At 40.7% G+C, this 22,010-nt stretch overlaps 1 protein-coding gene across 2 annotated transcripts in view; it reads left to right on the plus strand.

Annotated features, from left to right (window-relative positions):
- The window catches only part of MAGI3 (membrane associated guanylate kinase, WW and PDZ domain containing 3), a 173,610-nt gene that overhangs the window by 92,247 nt on the left and 59,353 nt on the right, over positions 1 to 22,010 (plus strand). For both annotated transcript variants that reach the window (XM_067468086.1, XM_067468087.1), the window contains exons 7-9: positions 1,961 to 2,018; positions 17,334 to 17,428; positions 20,609 to 20,797. In XM_067468086.1, the coding sequence (XP_067324187.1) occupies positions 1,961 to 2,018; positions 17,334 to 17,428; positions 20,609 to 20,797 (342 nt within the window). The remainder of the gene's footprint in view (positions 1 to 1,960; positions 2,019 to 17,333; positions 17,429 to 20,608; positions 20,798 to 22,010) is intronic.

A 22,010-nucleotide genomic window follows, 5' to 3' on the forward strand; every position in this document is an offset into this window, starting at 1 on the left:
ATATAACATATTAGCATGTGAGACATCATTAATAAATATTTATATGCTTATGATCTCTGAGATCACTGAGGTGATAACAAGACTCTCTTTATTTCCTTTCACACTGCTTCCTTGAGGGGAGAGGTCTGTAAATCCACATGAGTATACTGAATCAAAGCCTGCGTAACTCAAACATATGGTGTGGCTCATCTGCCCTGACCACAGAATATCATATTTCACTAAGGCTGCACCTATTTTAACTGTCATCCCCACCAACCCCACTCTGGAAGAAATATCTAGGGCATCTATGTGGGGAAGGACCACTACCTTTACCAAATACTACATTATGGCTAGTTGCATTTCCAAAACCAACTTTTGCCAGATACATCATAAAATTGGTTGGTGGGAAGATGTTGAGATGCGCCTTCAGGTAGACTCCAACTTACAGTAATCCTTTAATTGGCTTATCTTGGCAAGATTTATCCAGAGCTTTGCCATTGCCTTTCATCTTAAGATGGGAGTTGACTTGCCTAAGATCACCCAGTAGGTTTCCATGGCAGAGTGGGGATTTTGTGTATGGCTTCCCAGAGTCCTAGTCTGGCACTCAAGCCACTATACCACACTGGCTGGAGTCTTGGGTCTCCCTACCACACCATCTTTTGACATTATTTCATTGACCTTCACACTTCTTAGATGGGAAGAGTCAATTCCACCTTCATTTGTGTGCTATCCTCTATCTGGGGAACTCTTCTGAATATGATCCAAGCTTAACTGCATTCAATACAAGAGCTTGAACCAGAGGCAGCTATTTTTTACTGATATGATATCCCATGGCCATGCCTCTTCTGAAAGTGCCTAGAACATAGCTTGCTCTTCTGGATGCCTCACTCAGACCTGCCCCAATGAAACTTTCACAGTAAGCACCAATCTATCCTTTTCCAAAGCATTGTGAAAAGGGAAGGTGCTTATTTTATTGTTCTTTCAGTTGTGTACTGATTTGGGGGGGGGGGGGGGAGTTAGCTGTACAGGCCGTCCTCAAGTTATGAACAAGATAGGTTCTGTAGGTTTGTTCTTCAGTTTAATTTGTTTGTAAGTTGGAGAACTTACAAGCCCCTGGTGGCACATCAGGTTAAACTACTGAGCTGCTGAACTTGCTGACCGAAAGGTTGATGGTTCGAATCCGGGGAACTGGGTGAGCTCCTGCTGTTAGGCCCAGCTTCTGCCAACCTAGCAGTACGAAAACATGCAAATGTGAGTCAATCAATCGGTACCATAGGAAGGTAGCAGGGCTGCATACAGTAATGCTGGCCACATGACCTTGAAGGTGTCTGTGGACAACTCCGGCTCTTCGGTTTAGAAATGGAGATGAGCACACCACCCAGAGTTGGACACAAGTAAACTTAATGTCAAGGGAAACCTTTACCTTTACTTTAAGTCGGAGAACTGGTACATTTTAAGTGTGTATATGTATGTATGTGTAGAGAGAGAGAAAGAGAGAGAGAGAGAGAGAGAGAGAGAGAGAGAGAGGTAGCTTTGGCTAGCATAAGGTAGGGTGAACACCCCTGTGGTATTTGTTTTGCTGCCTGTGCCCCTGTTCAGAAGATTTCACCTTCCTTTCTCTCCCTGTGTTAATTGGATTTTGAAAAAAATGGCTTGTTGTGGAAACAAGGATTGGTTATAAAGCTTCAGTGGAGCCACCTTTTCCCCATGGTAACTCTTCCAGGAGTGAATTTCCCTTCTTAGGGGTAGATTTCTCTTACTTCTTGTTGTTTCTCACCCCCATTTTTAACTATGAGTCATTTGTAAGTCAACATGAACTCGGGGACTGCCTGTACTTGGTTCCCCATGCCAGCTAAACTTAATAGATTTCAAGCTTGATAGAAATGAGATATTTATAAAAAAAAAATCTGTAAACTGCCTTAAGCCCTGAAGAAGGGCATAGAAATTTGAGTAATAAACTGTGTACCTCTTCCAATTACAGAGCTTCCTTATGGTTGGGAGAAAATAGAAGACCCTCAATATGGAACATACTATGTTGAGTGAGTATTTTTGAACAACTGTTACTTAATTCCATAACATTTATCATTTGAGAGCAAGGCAGGACATGTAATAAATATATCTGCTGTTTTGTTTAAAGCTTAGTTCAGAAAATAATGTTCTGTTACCTGGAAAACCTTATTAATATATCCATGTAACTTCCAGAAGAGTGAATAAGTTCTGCACGGGTTATGTCTGGTACTGCAGATAAATATTTAAAACTGGCAAATGGAAAGCACCAATTATTGTAGTTATAGTGCAAAAGGTCAATTTATCATTATACAATATGTGGAATTGTTTTATCATAACATTTTATCTTTATGCATCAATGAGCTCCTCCAGAAAACTACAAAATATTTTTGTGTACAAATCACTAATTTTGTCCAAATAACTGAAGGTTTAAACTACATGTTTGTGGTGTGGTATTTACCTCCTTAGAACAGCATAATGTCGCAATATAACCTGGAATCATTGTGAAATAATGGCTGTCGAGTGAAGCATAGCTTTCTTTACTTTACTGGAGATCATAAGGCATTTTCACTGTATCCTTGATCCAAAGCCATTGCTTTGCAGCAAGGAACAAAAACAAAGCTGGAGAAAGTATTCTTCAATACTGAGGCCTTAGATTTAAAATAGTCATCTGTGTTCTCTTGGTTAATTGATTGTGAGATTTCTATAGAAATGCTGGCATGTCAAGGTCGATATTTTTTTCTGTCAATTCTAGTTTGACTTTTCTCTTGAATAAAAGATACAGGCTGTTTTTTTCATATAAGAAGAAGTACATGTTGCCATATTTGCGTATACATACCACGAAAGATTTAAAACAATGTGAACATATTTTAACCCTCCAGGTGTTTGGACTGCAACTCTCACCAGCCACAAATAGGGTGACTTGAAGTAAAACTTAACGTCTAGCTATAGTGCCTTTAGGTGTTAAGCCACTCTATTTCATTTGATGAAACATAGAAATCCAGTCTTTGTTTATGACTTGGCATAGCTTAGTCCTCTTGGTCCCCCCCCCCTTTTTTTTAAAGGATATATATTTGTGGAGAAGAAAAGGCAAACCATTATCCTTGTATGAATAAATAAGACTTCCCATATTTGCTCTGTTCCTTATGCTGGGGACAATAATGTTTAAGAGCCCACATGTGATGAAACTGTTATTGCTATAACTTGTGGTCAAGGTCTCCAGGCCCTTCCACACAGCCATAGAACAAAGGCCTCTTCCACACAGCTGAATGAAATCCCACATTTTCTGCTTTGAGTTGGAATATATGGCAGTGTGGACTCAGATATCCCAGTTCAAAGCAGATATTGTTGGATTTTTTGACTTGATATCCTGGGTTATATGTCTGTGTGGAAGGTCCCCCAGAATATCAAGGCAGATGTTCCACAATATCTGCTTTGAACTGGATTATCTGAGTCCACACTGCTATGTAATCCAGTTCAATGTGGATTTTATACAGCTATATGGAACAGGCCTCTTAAAAGTCAAGATGTAATTTCAATTTCCTGTGTACATTTCAGTCTATGGCAATGCTGGATGTGCTACTGTTCTAGCTGTAGGTGTCATACTTAATATACATACAAGTTAGGCACACAGGACCCTCGGGTGGCGCAGCAGGTCAAACTGCTGAGCTACTGAACTTGCTGACCAAAAGGTTGGCAGTTCGAAGCCGGGGAGCAGGGTGAGCTCACACTGTTAGGCCCATCTTCTGCCAATCTAGCAGTTCCAAATTATGCAAATGTGAATGGATCAATAGATACCGCCTTGGTGGGAAGGTAACTGTGCTCCATGCAGTCATGCTGGCCACATGACCTTGGCGGTATCTGTGGACAACTCTGGCTCTTCAGCTTAGTAATGATCACCAACTCCCAGAGTCAGACTCGACTAGACTTAATGTCGTGGGAAACCCTTTCTTTACCTAAGGCACACAACCTGTGCTGCATGTCTTTTCCTATGTTTCTACATGTTTTCTGAACTCCCATAGTTTCGGTTTTCCTAAACTGGACCAGGGTATTACATATACAATATGAATATTGACATTCTGAGGAGTAATAGAATCATATGCAAGGAAGGGAAATTGCATCACTTTTGTGGGACTGTGGCTGTCATTGCTAGAAATGCGAAACAAAAAGGTATACTGTTTTGTGAAGTACATAATTTTTAAAAAACTGATTGAGTACCTATGACTTTTTTACCTATTCTCTCTGTGGAAACTATTTCCTGCAGAATATTTAAGGTTGTCAGCAAAAAGAAAGCATTTTGAAGCTGGCTGAGCACATCCCCCCCCCCCCCCCAAACACACACATGTACCCATTTCTTTATATCCACCCATCAAAGTGATGTGAGATTTCGCCCAACCTTTTGACAAACTTGAACAACTTGTAGATCTCCAGATTTTGTTGATATTCAACTGCTCTTATCCCTCACATCACAGGGATGTAAAGGAAAAAAATGGGACAGCTTGCTTTGCATCACTAAAAGCTGTTAGTGGAAGAATAAGATATAAATGGGAGGTAAACATTGTCTGCAAACCCATTCATTTGGCTCTTGCACAACAGTTGAGAAGGGCAAACATGATTTTTGATACTCATATGGTTAGTAAGACTGTAGTTGGATCACCTGGATTTAAAAGCTCATTTTGTTATATAACTCTTCCTAGCTCACAGAGATGCTTCAAAAGTAATGCTGGAGTTTCTGATTTTAGTTTTTTAAATGTCAGAAGAATTAAGTAGTAGACTGTCATAATCTTTCTCTGGTATTTTGTATTTTTGTTCAGCTGGTATTTATTTATCATGTCAGGAGCAGACCAAACAGTTGTACTGCATTTTTTTAACAAACAAACAAAACACAAAGTTTGCAAGCTTGGTAGTTGATTAAATGTCCTTTGACCAGTAGCTGGCCACTTGGAGTGCCTCTGGTGTTACTATAAGAAGGTCCTCCATTGTGCATGTAGCAGGGCTCAGGTTGCATTGCAGCAGGTGGTCTGTAGTTTGCTCTTCTCCACACTCACAAGTCATGGATTCCACTTTGTAGCCCCATTTCTTAAGGTTGGCTCTGCATCTCATGGTGCCAGAGCACAGTCTATTCAGCGCCTTCCAAGTCGCCCAGTTTTCTGTGTGTCCAGAGGGGAGTCTCTCATTTGGTTTCAGCGATTGATTGAGGTTCTGGGATTGAGCTTGCCACTTTTGGAGTCTCGCTTGCTAAGGTGTTCCAGCAAGTGTCTCTGTAGATCTTAGAAAACTATTTCTTGATTTAAGTCATTGACGTGCTGGCTGATACCAAAACAGGGGATGAGCTGGAGATGTCACTGCCTTGGTCCTTTCACTATTGGCTGCTACTTCCCGGCGGATGCCAGGTGGTGCGATACCGGCTAAACAGTGTAATTTTCTCCAGTGGTGTAGGGCGCAGACACCCCGTGATAATACGGCATAACTCATTAAGAGCCACATCTACTGTTTTAGTATGGTGAGATGTGTTCCACACTGGGCATGCGTACTCAGCAGCAGAGTAGCATAGCGCAGGGGCAGATGTCTTCACTGTGTCTGGTTGTGATCCCCAGGTTGTGCCAGTCAGCTTTCATATGATATTGTTTCTAGCGCCCATTTTTTGCTTGATATTCAGGTAGTGCTTCTTGTAGGTCAGGGCACGGTCCAGAGTGACTCCCAGGTATTTGGGTGTGCTGCAATACTCCAGTGGGATTCCTTCCCAGGTAATCCTCAGAGCTTGGGATGCTTGTCTGTTCTTAAGGTGAAAAGCACATGTCTGTGTTTTAGATGGGTTAGGGATCAGCTGGTTTTCCCTGTAATAGGCAGTAAGAGCAACAGCAAAAACAGCAGAGAGAAAAACAGGCAGGGACATCTAAACACCTTTCAAGAAGAGTTTGCTCCAGGCACAGTCAGCCCATTGTATGCTAATCAAGGTGGTCAGTTAAAAGATTCACACCTAGCCCAACTTACAAAAGCCCTTTGTCTCACCCTAGTCATTCCACAGATATATAAACCCCTTTTTTCCCAGTTCCAGCAGACCTCACCTCTGAGGATGCTTGCCATAGATGCAGGCGAAACGTCAGGAGAAATGCCTCTAGAACATGGCCATATAGCCCGAAAAAACCCACAAGAACTGATAGATGAAACTCTTTGTGCCTTCTGGCAGTGGCTGGTCATTTGTGTAAATGTTGAACATGGATGGAGCAAGCATGCTCTCCTGAGGCAGGCCATTCTTCTGTTTTCGCCATCTGCTTCTTTGGCCCTGGAACTCAACAAAAAAGCTCCTGTTTTGTAGCAGATTTCCTATGAGGTGGGTAAGGTGGTAATCCTTTGTGATACTATACATTTTTCTCAGGAGGAGGTGGTGGTTTACAGTATCATAAGCTGCTGACAGGTCTATGAAGACAGCTCCTGTGATCGGCTGCCTTTCAAAGCCATCTTCTATGTGCTGAGTCAGGTTCAGCATTTGCAATGTGCAGCTTTTTGTTGCAACCCAGAGCAGGAAACTGGACCCTAAGACAACAATCCACCACACTTGACTTCAGGAAAAAACAATCCTTTTTATTGATGAAAGATGAGTACAAAAATAGAGGAAAAATGCAAGGTAAAAAGTCACAGTAAAACTCAGCAACCAGAAATGTCCATGAACAATATCAAAAACCCACAGTAACACTGCTAAAACCTGGAACCTGTTAGCAAACCACTAACCGTACTTGAAGCACTAGGAAAAGTCCTTGGAACAAAGCCACTGGAAGCAAGAGAATGCAAGAGACTGTTCATGAATCTGAAACGATGCCTGGACTAAATGGGCATCCAGGCCAAGCGTCTTTAAAGCATAAAAATCTATTTTGTGACATGCCTGAAGGCCGTGTTCGCATTTCTCTTAATCTAGCTGACCTCCGTAAACTCTGCGTTTCGCCTCTGTTTTGCCAAATCTGCCCCCGTCTATTCTCGTTAGAGGAACCAGGTGTCCTATTATCTGGAGAGCTCAAAGGGAGTGAAAGTTCAACGCTTGGCTCTGCATCATTCTCATGGGAATTTGTACTTTCGCTTTCCAAAGCAGCGGGATTTTCACTACACAAACCTTCATCTTCTACATTGACCTCACAATCATTGACATCTTCATTAACATCAGGAAATACAATCAGAGAGTCAGGTACAGGTTCACACACAGGCTGAACCCCAACACTTTTGCCCTTCCTGAAGCCAGCTTGCTGTGGTATCAGACATGGGTCTATTTTTTCCATAATTCTATGCAAAATAAGTCTCTCCAGAACTTTGTAAAGATGGCATAACAAGGAGATTGGTCTATAGCTTTTTGGATCATTATGGTCTTTGCCTGGTTTCAAGATGGCTATAACTCTTGCTTTCCTCCTGATTTTGGGGATCTGACAGGATGCAGTGCATTTGTTCATCAGCTCCAGCAGTCAGCACCTTGCTTTTGGGCCAAAGTTCTTGATTTGTTCCATCCGTAGATCATCCAGGCCAGCTGCTTTGCCATTTTTACATTTATTGAGAGCCATGACCAATTCAGTAGATGTAAAAGGTTCATGAAGGTTGTTGTTCTCAATATCTGGTTGTCTGGCTATTGGTTTCTTTCCTACTTTGGTGACAAAGTTGGGTTTCCCATTTATAAAGGAATTTACGTGGGCACACTCAGATTTTCAACTCAGTCAGGGGGTAAAAACACCTAATCCCACCTGCTGGCACTAACGTAATAAGAATATGCTCACACACGGTCACTATAAATCTTAAGAGGATCCTGAACTAATATTTCCCTAACAGATCCCCTCAGACACACACACACCCACACACGTTCCTTCAGCTGTTAAACCTCTCACAGCTGACCACCACTTTGAAAGATCAGAGTACAGGATTTTACTTATTTAGGTTCTGGCTGAACACTAACACAATCCTGTCACAAAGCACTTCATTGTGTGCTGTGGAAACGTGAGTGTGTAATGGTAGGGTTGCTGCCACCACTCAAACTTTGATTTGAGAAATAGTCTTGTTGTTATACTTGAGGTAAATCTTCCTAATACACCGGCTCTTCTATTTTGGCTCTCTTCAAGTGACTGGATGGTAAAGATGTTGAAAATTACTGGAACTTATCTTATATAATGAATCAAGACTGAGGCAGTTTAAACAGTGAACAAGAGAATAAGTTTATTAAGATCTCTGTAACATACAACTGACTTCTATGAGGTACACAAGCGTAGTTTGTTACTGAAGCACAATCTTCTTAAGAAATGGTTTCTTTAAACTGAGGTTCCTTTCTTTAACATAAGCTATTTCCCTCACTCTACTCTATACCTTGTAGCAGTGAGTCTCTTTGACAAGCCTCTCTTGGCTGTCTCCCAGAGTATCTAAGTTTCCCCAGACTACTCTGTCCCTAAGAGAATAAAGCCACTTGTGTCCTAACTCAACACAAGATCACAGGTCTTCACTTTGACTCTCCTTGTCAAACTCTGTAGAAGCACCTGCCTTAAACTATTCTCTAACAGGCAAACTATTAGCTCACTTAGAAAATCTACCCTCTTCTCCCTGTCAGAAATCCTTCTCTTTCTGTGTCAAAATTCTACTCTCTTCTCTGTCAGAAACCCTTCTTCTCTTTCTGTCAGAACTGACAGCCTTTTTACACTCTCTGCTCCAGCTCCTCCCAGCGGGTCTTAACCAATCAGGAGATAGCTGGGCTCCTCCCCTCTGCTTAGTTGCCTCTTCTAAGATGTCTGCTACACTGAGCTGCCTTACCAACATGGAGGCCGGCTCACTGACTTCTACCAAAGGTATGATTCACTACACCATTCTTCAAGAGTTGGTGTGCTATCTGATCTGCCTTTATGTTGGCATGGGTATTAGTTTGTGAGGGGTCGTTGCAAATGTTCTTTCTTGGCTTCAGAGATGGAGGACAAAATGCTCTGCGCTGCCTGAAGAGTTTGCTCACTAAATGGGTCTTTGTTGTGGAGCCTGTAAAAGTTTTCCAACAAGGCAGCTGTTTCAGGAGTAATGCCCTGAAGGTAGTTGGTTTTGCAGCCTCTCGGTATAGAAGCCGGTGAGCAGGTTTTCACTATTTCAAAAAGTGCTCATATTCCTCAGGGATTGGCGCAACCGATATGATCATGTCATCTAACATGCCTGAGAATTTAGTCCAATCTGCCTTTCTGAAGTTGAATCTTCATTTAAATCGAACTTCCTGGGGCCTTATAGTTGGGAACAGTTGGCATACTATTGGTCGGTGTTGTGTGTTTGGAATTGGTGGTCCCACTGATTTAGTGCATTGCTGTACAATGCTCACAAATAAGAGGTCTGGGTTACATCCTTGGTGCCATCTCCCGCTGTTGTAGGATGGTGGGAGCTTGCTATCATGAATGAGTGATAGTTTGTGCAGTTCAGACCAGGAGAGGACAGCCTCTCCATTTTTATCCTCTTGAGCATAGCCCCATACATGTCTATGGCTGTTAAAGTCACCAAATTACTACCGCCTTTTGGTGCCTATCAAAGTTCTCGGGGGAGGAGAAACAAAACTCTTCATTTGTGAGGTGATTGTGATGTTATTAAGGTCTACTGTTATAACTTCTATATTGTTTTCTTCAGTGTTGTGGGCACTGCTGACTTGGAGGCCTGGTTTTAAAAAGACAGCGCTTCCATACTGCGCATGTGGTTTTTCTGCTACTAAGATCATTTCTGGAACTTTTGGTCATTTCTGTTGTTCATCCCTGTGTGTTTCTTGGACACACAGCACATCACATTTCTTATCTTGGCACAGTTCATAGAGCAGTTGTTCTTTGGCAGCTGACATGCCTTCAATGTTGATTGAGATTATTGTCATGGTTGGTCCTGAAAAGGTCAGTTGGTTGTTTTGCTTGCTTGTTTGCATGCTGCAAGTCGCTTCTGGTCACTTCTAGAGTGAGAGAATCAGCTGTCTACGAAGACGTTGCTCAGGGGACGCCTGGATGTCTTGCAATCCTGTGAGGAGGCTTCTCTCATGTCCCCCGTTCAGCTGGTATAACATAATCATTAAGAACTTGATTATCAGCAAGGAACTTCCCAAAATCTTACTCTACTATAAAACCTTTATATTGCTTTAGGAATATCTTTCACATTCAGTACTAATATTTGGCATTTGGCAGTATTAGTATCCTTGACATTACCAAAGGTTTGTTGTGAAATTTCAAAGTAATGCTTTGAAAATTAAATGTTAATCTGTCAATTAATATGGAGCTAAGAAAATAGATAATTAATCGTATTAATTACAGAGGTACGTGATATTATATCTTAATATTAAAGGTATCCCTTTATGACAAACAGAATTAGTTAAAATAGCAGTAAAACATAATGGGGACATTTAAATTTGTATTAAATTTATGTAAGACTTTAACAAAAACATGAAATGCTGAGCCTGTTTCAGTGAAAGCTGTCTTATGGCATTATAATTTGGGTGTTGATTTATATCTTTAAGAAATCAGAAAGATTTCTTCAAAGTGCACTGATCATTTTACCATTTTAAAAAGTTCTATTATTTTTTTCTAACATTGTCTTGCAGCTTACCTCTTCTTTACTGTCTTGAAAAAATAATTTGAGAAACTGCAAGTCGCTTCTGGTGTGAGAGAATTGGCCATCTGTAAGGATGTTGCCCAGGGGACACCCGGATGTTTTACCATCTTGTGGTAGGCTTCTCTCAGGTCCCCGCATGGTAAGCTGGAGCTGACATACGGGAGCTCACCCCACTCCCAGATTCAAACAACTGACCTTTCGGTCAGCAGCTCAGCTGGCATAAGGGTTTAACCAGTGGTTCTCAACCTGTAGGTCCCCAGATGTTTTGGCCTTCAACTCCCAGAAATCCTAACAGCTTGTAAACTGGCTGGGATTTCTGGGAGCTGTAGGCCAAAACACCTGGGGAGTCACAGATTGAGAACTGTTGGTTAACCCATTGTGCCACTAGGGGCTCCTAATAGATAACATGATAGCAGTCTAGACCATTTATACCAGGGGTCCTCAAACCTTTTAAACAGAGGGCCAGGTCACAGTCCCTCAAACTGTTGGAGGGCCGGATTATAATTTTTTTAAAAAAATGAATGAATTCCTATGCACACTACACATATCTTATTTGAAGTGCAAAAAACACTTAAAAACAATACAATAATTAAAATGAAGAACAATTTTAACAAATAGAACCTTATTAGTATTTCAATAGGAAGTGTGGGCCTGCTTTGGGCGGATGAGATAAAGTCGCTTCAGACTTAGGTTGACCCTGAGTGAGGGCCGGGTAAATGACCTTGAATTAATATTAGATAGGATTTTAATTTATTGAATTTTTAATTGTGTTTTTTTGTTAGATGCTAATTACGTGTGATGTAGATTTTTAATATTTTTATTAAATGTGATTATGCTTATGATGGTGCTGTTTATTTTTATTGTATATTATGTCGTTGCATTTTATATGTTGTTCACTGCCTGGTGGAGATGTAACCTTAATCTACTCTCACTTTAAGAGGGTATCAGTGGTTCTCAACATTTGGCCCTCCAGGGGCTTATCATGAGGGGTTCTGGGAGATAAAGTTTGCTCATGCCTGGTGTAGATGTAGCCTTAATCTACTGTCACTTTAAGAGGGTAGCTGTGGTTCTCAACCTTTGGTCCTCCAGGGGCTTTAGACTACACTCCCCAGAAATACCAGCCAGCATGGCCTATCGTGAGGGATTCTGGGAGGTGAAGTTCAAAACATCTGGAGAACAGAAGCCGGAGGGCCCTGATTTAGCGGGAGCTACTCTTTCTTTCCTAACCCCTTTTTACTTGGAGACCAGCTCGTATCCTGACATGATGTTGCCCATCTGGTCGGCGCCACCCAGCTGGACGAGGCAGCTGTGGTGGCGGCGCAGGTGGAGGAAGTCGTAGGCCTGCAGCGCCGGGTAGAGGAACTCAGACAGGCCCATGCCTTCGGGGCTCTCGAGGCACGCCCCGCAGCTCTGGCGGCTGAAGAGAGTGCCCATGAGCAGGTGGCCCCCCGTGCCGCAGAGGAAGCCCAGCACGGTCTTGCACGCCAGCCAGGAAGCATTGTCCAATAGCATGAGGTAGCCCAGGCACGCGCCCCCGCACCGCCGCAGAAGAGCTGGCAGTGGTTGTGGAAAATCCGCTGGAGGCCCTCACGCAGCCCCTCCGACCGCACGCTCGCGCGCCTGGGTGCGGCCGCTGGGGTCGCCCAGCCGTGCCGTGGCCCCGCCCACCAGGGCGATGACGTCATGGCCCGCGCGCTGGAAGTGCAGCAAGCCCAGGATAGGCAGGAGGTGGCCGGTGTGGAGCGAGTCTGCCATCGGGTCAAAGCCGCAGTACACGGCGATAGGCGGGCAGCCGTTGGGCCCAGGGAGGCGGAGGGCGGTGGCCCCAAAGCCGCTTTGCCCACCGCCTCTCACCCTTCTCCCCACCCCGCGGGCTGGATAAATACCCTTGGGGGGCCTGGTCCGGCCTGCGGGCTGTAGTTTGGGGACCCCTGTTTTATACATATAACCATTTTATCAATCATTATTGAAAGGCATAAGCCTTAAAATTACAAGAATCTTTGGGGGGGGGGGGGAAGAAAAGCAGAATTTATCTGCATTGATCATTTGACTCATCACAAAAGATTTTGAAAGTTACATGGCTGAGAATCAGTATTCATATGTTCACAGATAGATTCGAATTTTGGTTGCACTTTGGCGAGTGTTTTGTGCATGGTAGCAAGCAAGCAAAGTTTATTGATTAGTCCACTGACCATATCAACATTAAAGACAAAAACAAAAACATACACAAATAGACAATAATCACTATCCTAAGACTCCCGTAATAGTGAACTACCATACATTCAAACTTGATTAAGTTAAAAGGTAATTAAAAATTTCATCATTAAAATGCCAAGGTAAAATTTGAAACCACAAAAATTAAAAATGAAGGGTAAAACAAAGGTTAAAATAGACCAGCTATTACACAATCCCAAGCCAGTTCAAATATCTGCGTCACCCCTTCCGTTTACCCCAATCGCCTCCAGATACGCAGTTCTCAGTTGTGTTGCTTTATGAAGAAAAAGGGCTGTTTGATGTGTTATCTTAGCATTCTGGCCAGCTATTAAGAATGTAATTTTGATATGGGGATCCCAGTGAGTCTTGTGCAATGAATGGTATAACAATCCAACCACTGTACCACCAAATTATAAAGATCCATACAAGCAGCCTACCAAATTATAATGATGACACCACTACAGATTAGCTCACCAAAGTATAGAGGGAGTAATGGTTGTTGAAACCAACTGTATATTTAGAAGTTAGGAACTAGGAATCACTGGAAGTGAGAGACTTAAAAGAATTCTTTAAAAGGTTTTCACTGCCACCATATTACTAAAGAACAGGTTGAGGTACTATTGAGAGGTTGTTCTAATGAGGTACTATTAGAGGCTGGCAACAAGCTGATTTGAATAACACTTTTACCACAAAGGTATTCACACTGAGGCTAGTATAAGTTGGTAAAAATAACAAGAACTTTATTTGAACAGACTTGGATATTTCAGGTACAAATGCTTGATGGTTTCAGTAAAACTCTGGCATACAAAGCTTGTGGTTATGTTTGAGAAGAGATCTTAAAAACTTCTGGGTTACAAGTCTTAAAGTTTCCACACAGAAAATTACTTTCGGAAATGAATATCTGAAAGTAACTCTCACAAAAATCCCGCTTAGGAAACTAGCCAAAACCACAACTAGCCTTCCTTAAGGAAAAGAACGGACCACTGACGGGGTTCTGCTCCCCACAGCTATACTTCTCTATAGCTACCCTGAATACTAAACAAAAGACTAACCCAAAGTCCTTCTTCAAAACCCCAAACTGCTCTCACTAACACCCTTTCCAAGCTCCAACTCGCAACTGGCAAACTGGGAAACTCAAGCCTCAGTTTAAAAGTCACTTTTTTTTCCTTCAGATCACTTAGGCTCTGCCCCCATTGTTCTAACCAATCCTAGTGATCTAACTTTCCCTCCGAGACTAGAACACACCCCCTTAAGGCATACCTAACCTAAGATGGCATCTCCCTGTCTCCCTTCTCTAAAATGGATGCCGGGGCTTTGCCAGGCCCACTCTTAGGCCTAAGCCAGGCTGCCAAGGTAAGGTATTGATTTCTCTCTTTGTTGTACAAAATACAACTAAACAGTACATGTGTAATATCCTTTATCTCTGTCGTCCCACAGATACAGAATTGTTTGTTATATGGAACTTAGTTAAACCTTCCATGTTTAACTATTGTATCCGTCTGTTCAAATCTGGTTCTAGTGAATACCCTCCTTAGATCTTTATGCATTTCTGTCTTTAAGTATTCAGCTGTTTGAAAAGTATGTTTGAAGCGACTTAACCATTTCAGTGAGCTGGCTTTACTAAGGGTGGCAATGTCTTTGTGAGCCTCTATATCATGTATTCGCTGTGCCACTATTTTTGGATCTAGTTCTTTTAGGAGGTTTGGGTATAGAATTGGAAGTTCACAACTCCTGATGTATTTTGTCAATTGCACTAGCCAAGAGGACTGATGTTGGTTTTTGGTCTGCTCCAACAGGCGCAATTTTGGTAGCCTATCATTTGCCATGGCATTTAGTTTTATCCAATATTTATATGCCCTAATTTTGGATAAACCATCAACTGTATATACTCCCATTTCTGTTCTCACTGCTGCAGCTGAGGTCCTTTTATCCACTCCCAGAAAGTTACACAGGTGCTGTGCTTGAGATCGTTCTAATAATGATACCTGGTTTAGGCCCCAGACTTGTGCATGGTCTTATGGGAAATTCCTCTCTTTCAGTGAAACAGTTTTGTTGGTATAATTTGTGTGCAGTAATCTTTGGATAAAGGTATCACTTTCAAATTAGGTACATGCAGTAGTGACTGACTTTGAAGCAGTCTCACCATTCTGTGGTATTAATAACTAGAGGCAATAAGGAAGGAAATAAGTAAATAACAGATACATTTATTTGCGATGGCTGCTATGTTGAACTAAATTAATTGAAATTGGCTTAAGAGTTGCAAAGCTATCCAAAAACCCAGTGAGGGGTTATTTACATTTTAAATTTAAATAGAAAAACATCTTAAATACACCGTTGCCATGATTCCATTACAGCCTAATAAAAATAAGACACAGTAAAACTGCAAAGTAGAAAAAAAAATCAAAAATAAAGAATGGAAATCAAAGTATGAGTTAAAACATTTTGAAGTTTACATACTCTGGGAAGAGATTACCACCTGTTATGACATCATTGATATTTATTAATCTGTATAATTGTTATACTTGAACCAATGATATAACGGCACCTTTCAAAATGTGAATTTTCCTCATAACAGTTTTTCACAGCCATCTTTCTAAAGGGTTTAAAACACAAAGAGCTGTATTGATCCATATCTATAGGGGTGTTATATCTCTTAATAACCCATTGATGGCTAGTGTAGAGGGCCCATCTACACTAGCCAAATGAGTCAGTTTGCAGGTGAATGAACTCTATGGCATTAACCTCTGTTCATCTTAATGGGAGAAGACCACTTAATGCTCAGGACCTCACCCACATTTTGGCAGGTGTAAACAGTTGAGCTGCTTCCTAGTTGGAAGTTTCCCTGGCTTTTTCATACCGCCATTATAATTTCCCTGAGCTCTGTCACCTGGAAATAGGGGACAGCTCTTACCCCTTGTTGATTTGGTTTTAGCAATGACCATCTGACACAAAACTGGAGATGGTGGTTGCTCGGTGATGCTAGCTGCAGTGATTGGTAATTGTGTTGCTTTGTTGTTCCAACTAGCACTACCACAGGCACCAAGCAACCTTGAGTTAAGAATGGAGCCCCTTGTTGTGCAACGGGTTAAACCCTTGTGCCAGCAGGAGTGCTGACTGACAGATCAGCAGTTCAAATCTGGGAAGAGCAGGTTGAGCTCCTGCCTGTCAGCTCCAGCTCCCCATGCGGGGACATAAGAGAAGCATTCCACAAGAATGGTAAAACATCAAACATCTGGGCATCACCTGGGCAATGTGCTTGCAGACAGCCAATTCTCTTATACCAGAAGTGACTTGCAGTTTCTCAAATCACTCCGGACACACACATTAAGAATGGCAGAAGAAAAGTAAATGTGGTGGTCCAGCAACGCCAAACTGTTCGGGTGCCATTGGGCCATAAGGATGCCATCTGGCCCCCATTGGTTCGGTGGTTGGCCAAATGAATTTCAGCAATGCTGATCCAGAGTACCACACTCCAGATCAGCATCACCATTTCTGATCTTCTAGAACCTTGGCATTATTACTAAGAAAGTTTACACAAATCCATTGGTGCTGTCAAAATCAGAGCTATATTATGAGGACTGCAGCTCAATTTAGAGGGAATGGAGAAGCCTATGTCCGGTTGTGACATTATCCTCGCTAATCAGGAAGTCTCAATTTCTTAACCCTATAAACTGGCTACAAAGAGGATATAAACTGCTTCAAATGAACAAACAGGTATAATGTCCCTCTGTGAGTCATCTGGAATGGCAATGGCCTATGAGAAATGGAAGAGATGGGAAAAGTTATGCGTTCTTTTTTTCATAGCTTTTCTTAATCTGTTGTGCTTGAATCCCAGTGAGCATCCTATTAAAGCATTTAAATGCTACTTAATCACAACAGGGAAGGAATGGACACATACACACACACACACACACAATCTGACTATTCCTCTCATCATCACTTGTTTCTTGCCTTGCTGTGCTGTAAGATTAATGTCCAAAGTAGTGGTGAGAGTGGCTGTCCTACTTCCAGGGTTTTTTTGCCTAGTGTGAACTATGAAGGATCCTCAAGTGGAGCTAATCTCTCCTCTTCAGTTATTGTAAGGTAACATATGGAAGTCTCAATATAACTTTAAGTTGCTTTCTTGAATTCTTTTGTACTGTCTGAAATATAAGCAACTGTGTTTTGTGTTTAGCAATTCAATGTAAACCATTACCTTAATTTTAAAGTTGTCAGGAACAAAAGTGGGCACAACAAGGTAGTTAATTAGTAATATAACTAGATAGAAGATGTTTGATTTCCATTGTATTTGTTTCTTAACACAAAGCCAGAGGAAGGTGATATATAAGTAAAGTAAAAGGAATCAGCTTTGATAACATAAAGATAACCCTTTGTGGAACTGCTTGGTCTTAATTTGCAACTTCCATGTTTGAATTAGTAGACTGGACAATTTATTGTGATTTAATTCTTAGATGAGAGTTTTCTAGAAATAATTTAGCACTTCACATTAAAATGGAAAAGGTTACCTAACTTTTGGAAAAGAAACTGAGTTTTTACAGCTCTTTTTCTCCTTACAGTCATATTAACCAGAAAACCCAGTTTGAAAATCCAGTTCTGGAAGCTAAGCGGAAAAAGCAATTAGGACAGACTGATGTTGGTTCTTCAAATCCAGGTATTGTATTGAGTGATAACTCGGTGGCTTTCTACTAAAAGCTGTAATACAGAAACCAAGACCTACATACTGAATGTATTGTATATTCATGTATAAGTCGGCCTCATGTATTACTCGAGGATAGGTTCAGATGTCAAAATTAGAGATTTTGATGTTACCCACAAATAATTCAGGGATCATTTTGTGGGGCATAGAAGGAGAGGGGAAAGGAAAGCACCAATCTTGCTTTGGAGGCCAGCCGCCCTCGGTGCTGCCATTTCCCAACCCAGAAATTCATAAAGGCCAGAAGTGGCATTGTGACAGAGAGTGCATACTTGTTTTAGGTTGTGTCAGGATGATCTAAGCTACTCAGAGAAGTTGGTTCCTTTTTCATAAGAGTTAAGATACAGTACTTATATTGACCTATGGATAAGTTGAGCCAGGTTTTTTGGGTTGAAATTTTGACTAAGATTTCTAGACTTGTACATGAGTCTTTAAGGTAAATTTTGTTGTGTAATCTGCAAAGCTAAAAATGAAATGCACAGATATAGGATGAGTGACACCCATCTTGAAAACAGTACATATGGAAGGGATTTAGGAGTTTTGATAGACCATAAGCTGAACACGAGTCAACAATGTACTGAGGCAGCTAAAAAAGCTAATGTGATTCTAGGCATCAATAAAGTACAGTATACAGTCTACTCATAGTCTCATTCTATCCTGCTTTGGTCAAACCTCATCTGGAATTCTTTGTCCAGTTCTAGGCACCACAATTTAAGAATAACATTGACAAGCTGGAATGTGTCCAGAGAAGGGTGACCAAAATGATCAAAGGTTTGGAAGCCAAGCCTTATGAGGAGTGGCTTAAGGAGCTAGATATGTTTAGCTTGGAGAAGAGAAGCCATGTTTAAATATTTGAAAGGAGATCACATTGAGGAGTGGGCAAGCTTATTTCTGCTGCTCTAGAGACTATGACATAAAGCAATGGATTTAAATTGCAGGAAAAGAGATTTCCTGTAATCGTTAGGAAGAACTTCCTGTTGGTAAGAGTGTTGGACAGTGGAATATGCAGCCTTGGAGTGTAGTAGAGTCTCCTTGAAGTAGAGGCTGGATGACCTTCTGTCGGGAGTGTTTTGGTTGTGTTTTCCTGCATGACGGAGTTGTGCTGGTTGTGCCTTGTGATTTTCTTTCCAGTCATATGATTCTATTGGTGCATCTACACTGTAGAAGTAATGCAGTCTGACACCACTTTGACTGGCATGGATCAATGCTATGAGATCTCAGAAGTTGCAGTTTAACAAGATCTTTCACCTTCTCTACCAAAGAGTGCTGGCGCTGTACCAAACTACAAATCCCAGGATTCCATAGCATTGAGTTAAAGAGATGTCAAACTGCATTCATTTTATAGTGTGGAACCGTCGTAATATTCTGTGATTAAAATTTTTAACAAAACCAAAACTCAGTCCTCAGTTGTATGAAGAAATCTTATGGTACAATTAAAAATGAAATTAAATTGTTTTCTCCTCCCAAAATTAACAAAATAAAATCAGAATTGCAGTTGCATAATAAACAGATAAGTGTTCTTGGATTAGAGCAATTGTATTGTATATGAAACAGCTGTGGTTGAAACTAATTGGTAGCCTTAATATTGCATAATCTCCTAAACCAGTGCAAAGCCATTGTTATAATCAGATTAAACATTACATAGTGTGGGTGGACAACCACTGCTTTGAAGTTCTAGATAAAGGAGGAAGATGAAATAGCAGGCTTCTGGCTGTTATCCAGTTTTGTTCACATCTTTTCAGTAGTGCTATGCTGAAACCTTTTCTCAGTGTTCACCTTTCTGGCAGTTTTTAGCACAATCAAAAGATTAGAAGAGCTTTGTTGTGTTGTGTTGTGTTGTTGTATGTTGTTGTGTGGTAGGTAATGCTCATAAAACTATATGGAAGTTCCCCAAGGATTTATTTAATTTTACATTACAATGTTTTTTAACAATTTGGTGCACATTCAACAGCATCTGGGATGTCTTCACATACGTTTTCTTCCTTGTTGCATTTTTAAGTTTTAAGAATGTTACAGTGCAGAAAAGATCCCATGACAATTTTGCATACTTAATAAGGTAACCCACCTAACGGTTCTCTGAAGTTTTTCCATCCTATTGCAGTTCTTCCATCCTATTGAATAAGCAAAATAAACATTATTTCTTGTGAGAAATGTGAGTAGAGATTAAATAGAGCATAGCACTAATTTTCATAGATAAAACCTAAAACACCTGGAATATTGTGTCCAATTCTGGGCACCACAATTCAAGAGAGATATTGACAAGCTGGAATGTGTCCAGAGGAGAGCGACTAAAATGATAAAAGGTCTGGAGAACAAGCCCTATGAGGAGCGGCTTAAGGAGCTGGACATGTTTAGCCTGAAGAAGAGAAGGCTGAGAGGGGATATGATAGCCATGTATAAATATGTGAGAGGAAGCCACAGGGAGGAGGGAGCAAACTTGTTTTCTGCTTCCCTGGAGACTAGGACGCGGAACAATGGCTTCAAACTACAAGAGAGGAGATTCCATCTGAACATGAGGAAGAACTTCTTGACTGTGAGAGCCGTTCAGCAGTGGAACTCTCTGCCCCGGAGTGTGGTGGAGGCTCCTTCTTTGGAAGCTTTTAAACAGAGGCTGGATGGCCATCTGTCAGGGGTGATTTGAATGCAATATTCCTGCTTCTTGGCAGAATGGGGTTGGACTGGATGGCCCATGAGGTCTCTTCCAACTCTTTGATTCTATGATTCTAATCATGTCTGGTAAGCTCTGGTTGTTTTGTATTTGTATTACCGTGCCACTTCAGAGTGTTAGTTGTTAATTCATTCTATTCTTTTGGTTAGGTAACAACGAAATCGTGTTTAGCTTACTCTGTATATCCAAATTCATTTTAATGTCCTTCAGCTAAATAATGTTCTTTCTTCACCCCTACCTAATTCCAACTTGGAACTCCCAGTTAATTGGTTATGTCATACTTGAATTCTGTTATAAAGGTTCCAAGTAAAGAAAATCCCCAGGGAAGTTTTTCTTCTCAATGTTTCCTGCATTTCTTAGTGTGACTTTTCTTGCACTTGTTTAATGATATATTACTGCTATATTAGGTGACTCCAGCTGTAGTCTGCATTAATGAGGGAATGTCTGGCAAACTTTATGTTTGTGTGCAGAACCAGTGAAGTCTTTTTTCACTCGAGACCCATCCCAGCTGATAGGAGCACTCATTCGAACATCACTAAAGAAAAGCACTATGGGATTTGGTTTCACAATCATTGGTGGAGACAGACCAGATGAGTTTCTACAGGTGAAAAATGTATTGAAAGATGGACCTGCTGCACAGGATGGCAAAATTGCACCAGGTGAGGTACAATTGTTTTGTTTTTTCTTTTACTGATGGGACAAAAATAAATAAAAGTTTTTTTACTGAGGAATTGTGACATAATTGTTTCCATTGCAACCGGCATTATACACTACACATTAATCAGTAGTTGAGCATCAGAAATGGTTCAAATTATCAGTTCCTTATAATTTTAGCATTTGTATTTCAGAAAAAGAATTACCTATGAAATTTAAAAAAAAAATTGAAATTGTGGATTTAAATGCCATTAATATATTATGGTACTAATCAAAAATATAGTTTTGACAAAATTAGCTAGCCACTATAGCCGCTAGTGAGCAAAGTACTAATATTCTAATTATGCGCATTAAGTATCTTAACTTTAACTGGTTATCTTTATCTCTTTTGTTTTGTAGGTTCGTTTTTTTGTTGTTAGTGATTCATTTCTGTTTAACATGCCAGCCTTTTTGTCTACTCTGTGTTCATTTATATTTCTGTTTATTGTAATTTTAAATTCCTCCTAAAATTCTAGTTATCCCTACAAGTTATACATTATTCCAGATATTTATGAGTAATTCTGAATTTTGAGTGTATCAGTTCATAATTTGTAGCTGTGCAATGCTAGAATTGATGAGAGAGTTGTTATCCCGATTTTGTCAATATGATTCACTTTGTTTGATTCATGCTGTAAACTTTAATCTCTCAAAGTACCATTGTTAAGCTAAGAGGAAGGAAAATTGAACTTTTAGTCTATCTACTCAGGAAAAGATGTGCTTCAGATGAAGTGTTCAACAATGATGCTTACAATGAAGATCAAGGGAAGGGAACTTAGTTATGTCCTAAATGGAATGGTTTGATGATGTGATTGGACGATGTTTTTAACTAGGAGACCCTAATGATACATGTTTTTATTGATTCTATTGATTCTGTTATGGTTTTATTATTCGATTGTTTTATTATATTGAAATTGTATTTTATGGTCTTGGTACCAACTGTAAACCGTCCCAAGTCACCTGCGGGCTGAGAGGGATGGTATATAAATGCAGCAAATAAAATAAATAAATAAATGTAAATACCCTAGCATGCAATTTGGATAATAGTCCATTGGTTAAGAGTTGCTAACAGTTCTTTGGTTTGACAAATCAAGCCTTCACCCTCCCTGGAAACCAAGATGACTAAACTAAAATTGTTTCACTTTGGACATGAGTCACTAGAAAAGACAATAATGCTTGTTA

The sequence above is a fragment of the Anolis sagrei genome, chromosome 4, assembly GCF_037176765.1.
Source record: "Anolis sagrei isolate rAnoSag1 chromosome 4, rAnoSag1.mat, whole genome shotgun sequence".
NCBI lineage: Eukaryota > Metazoa > Chordata > Lepidosauria > Squamata > Dactyloidae > Anolis > Anolis sagrei.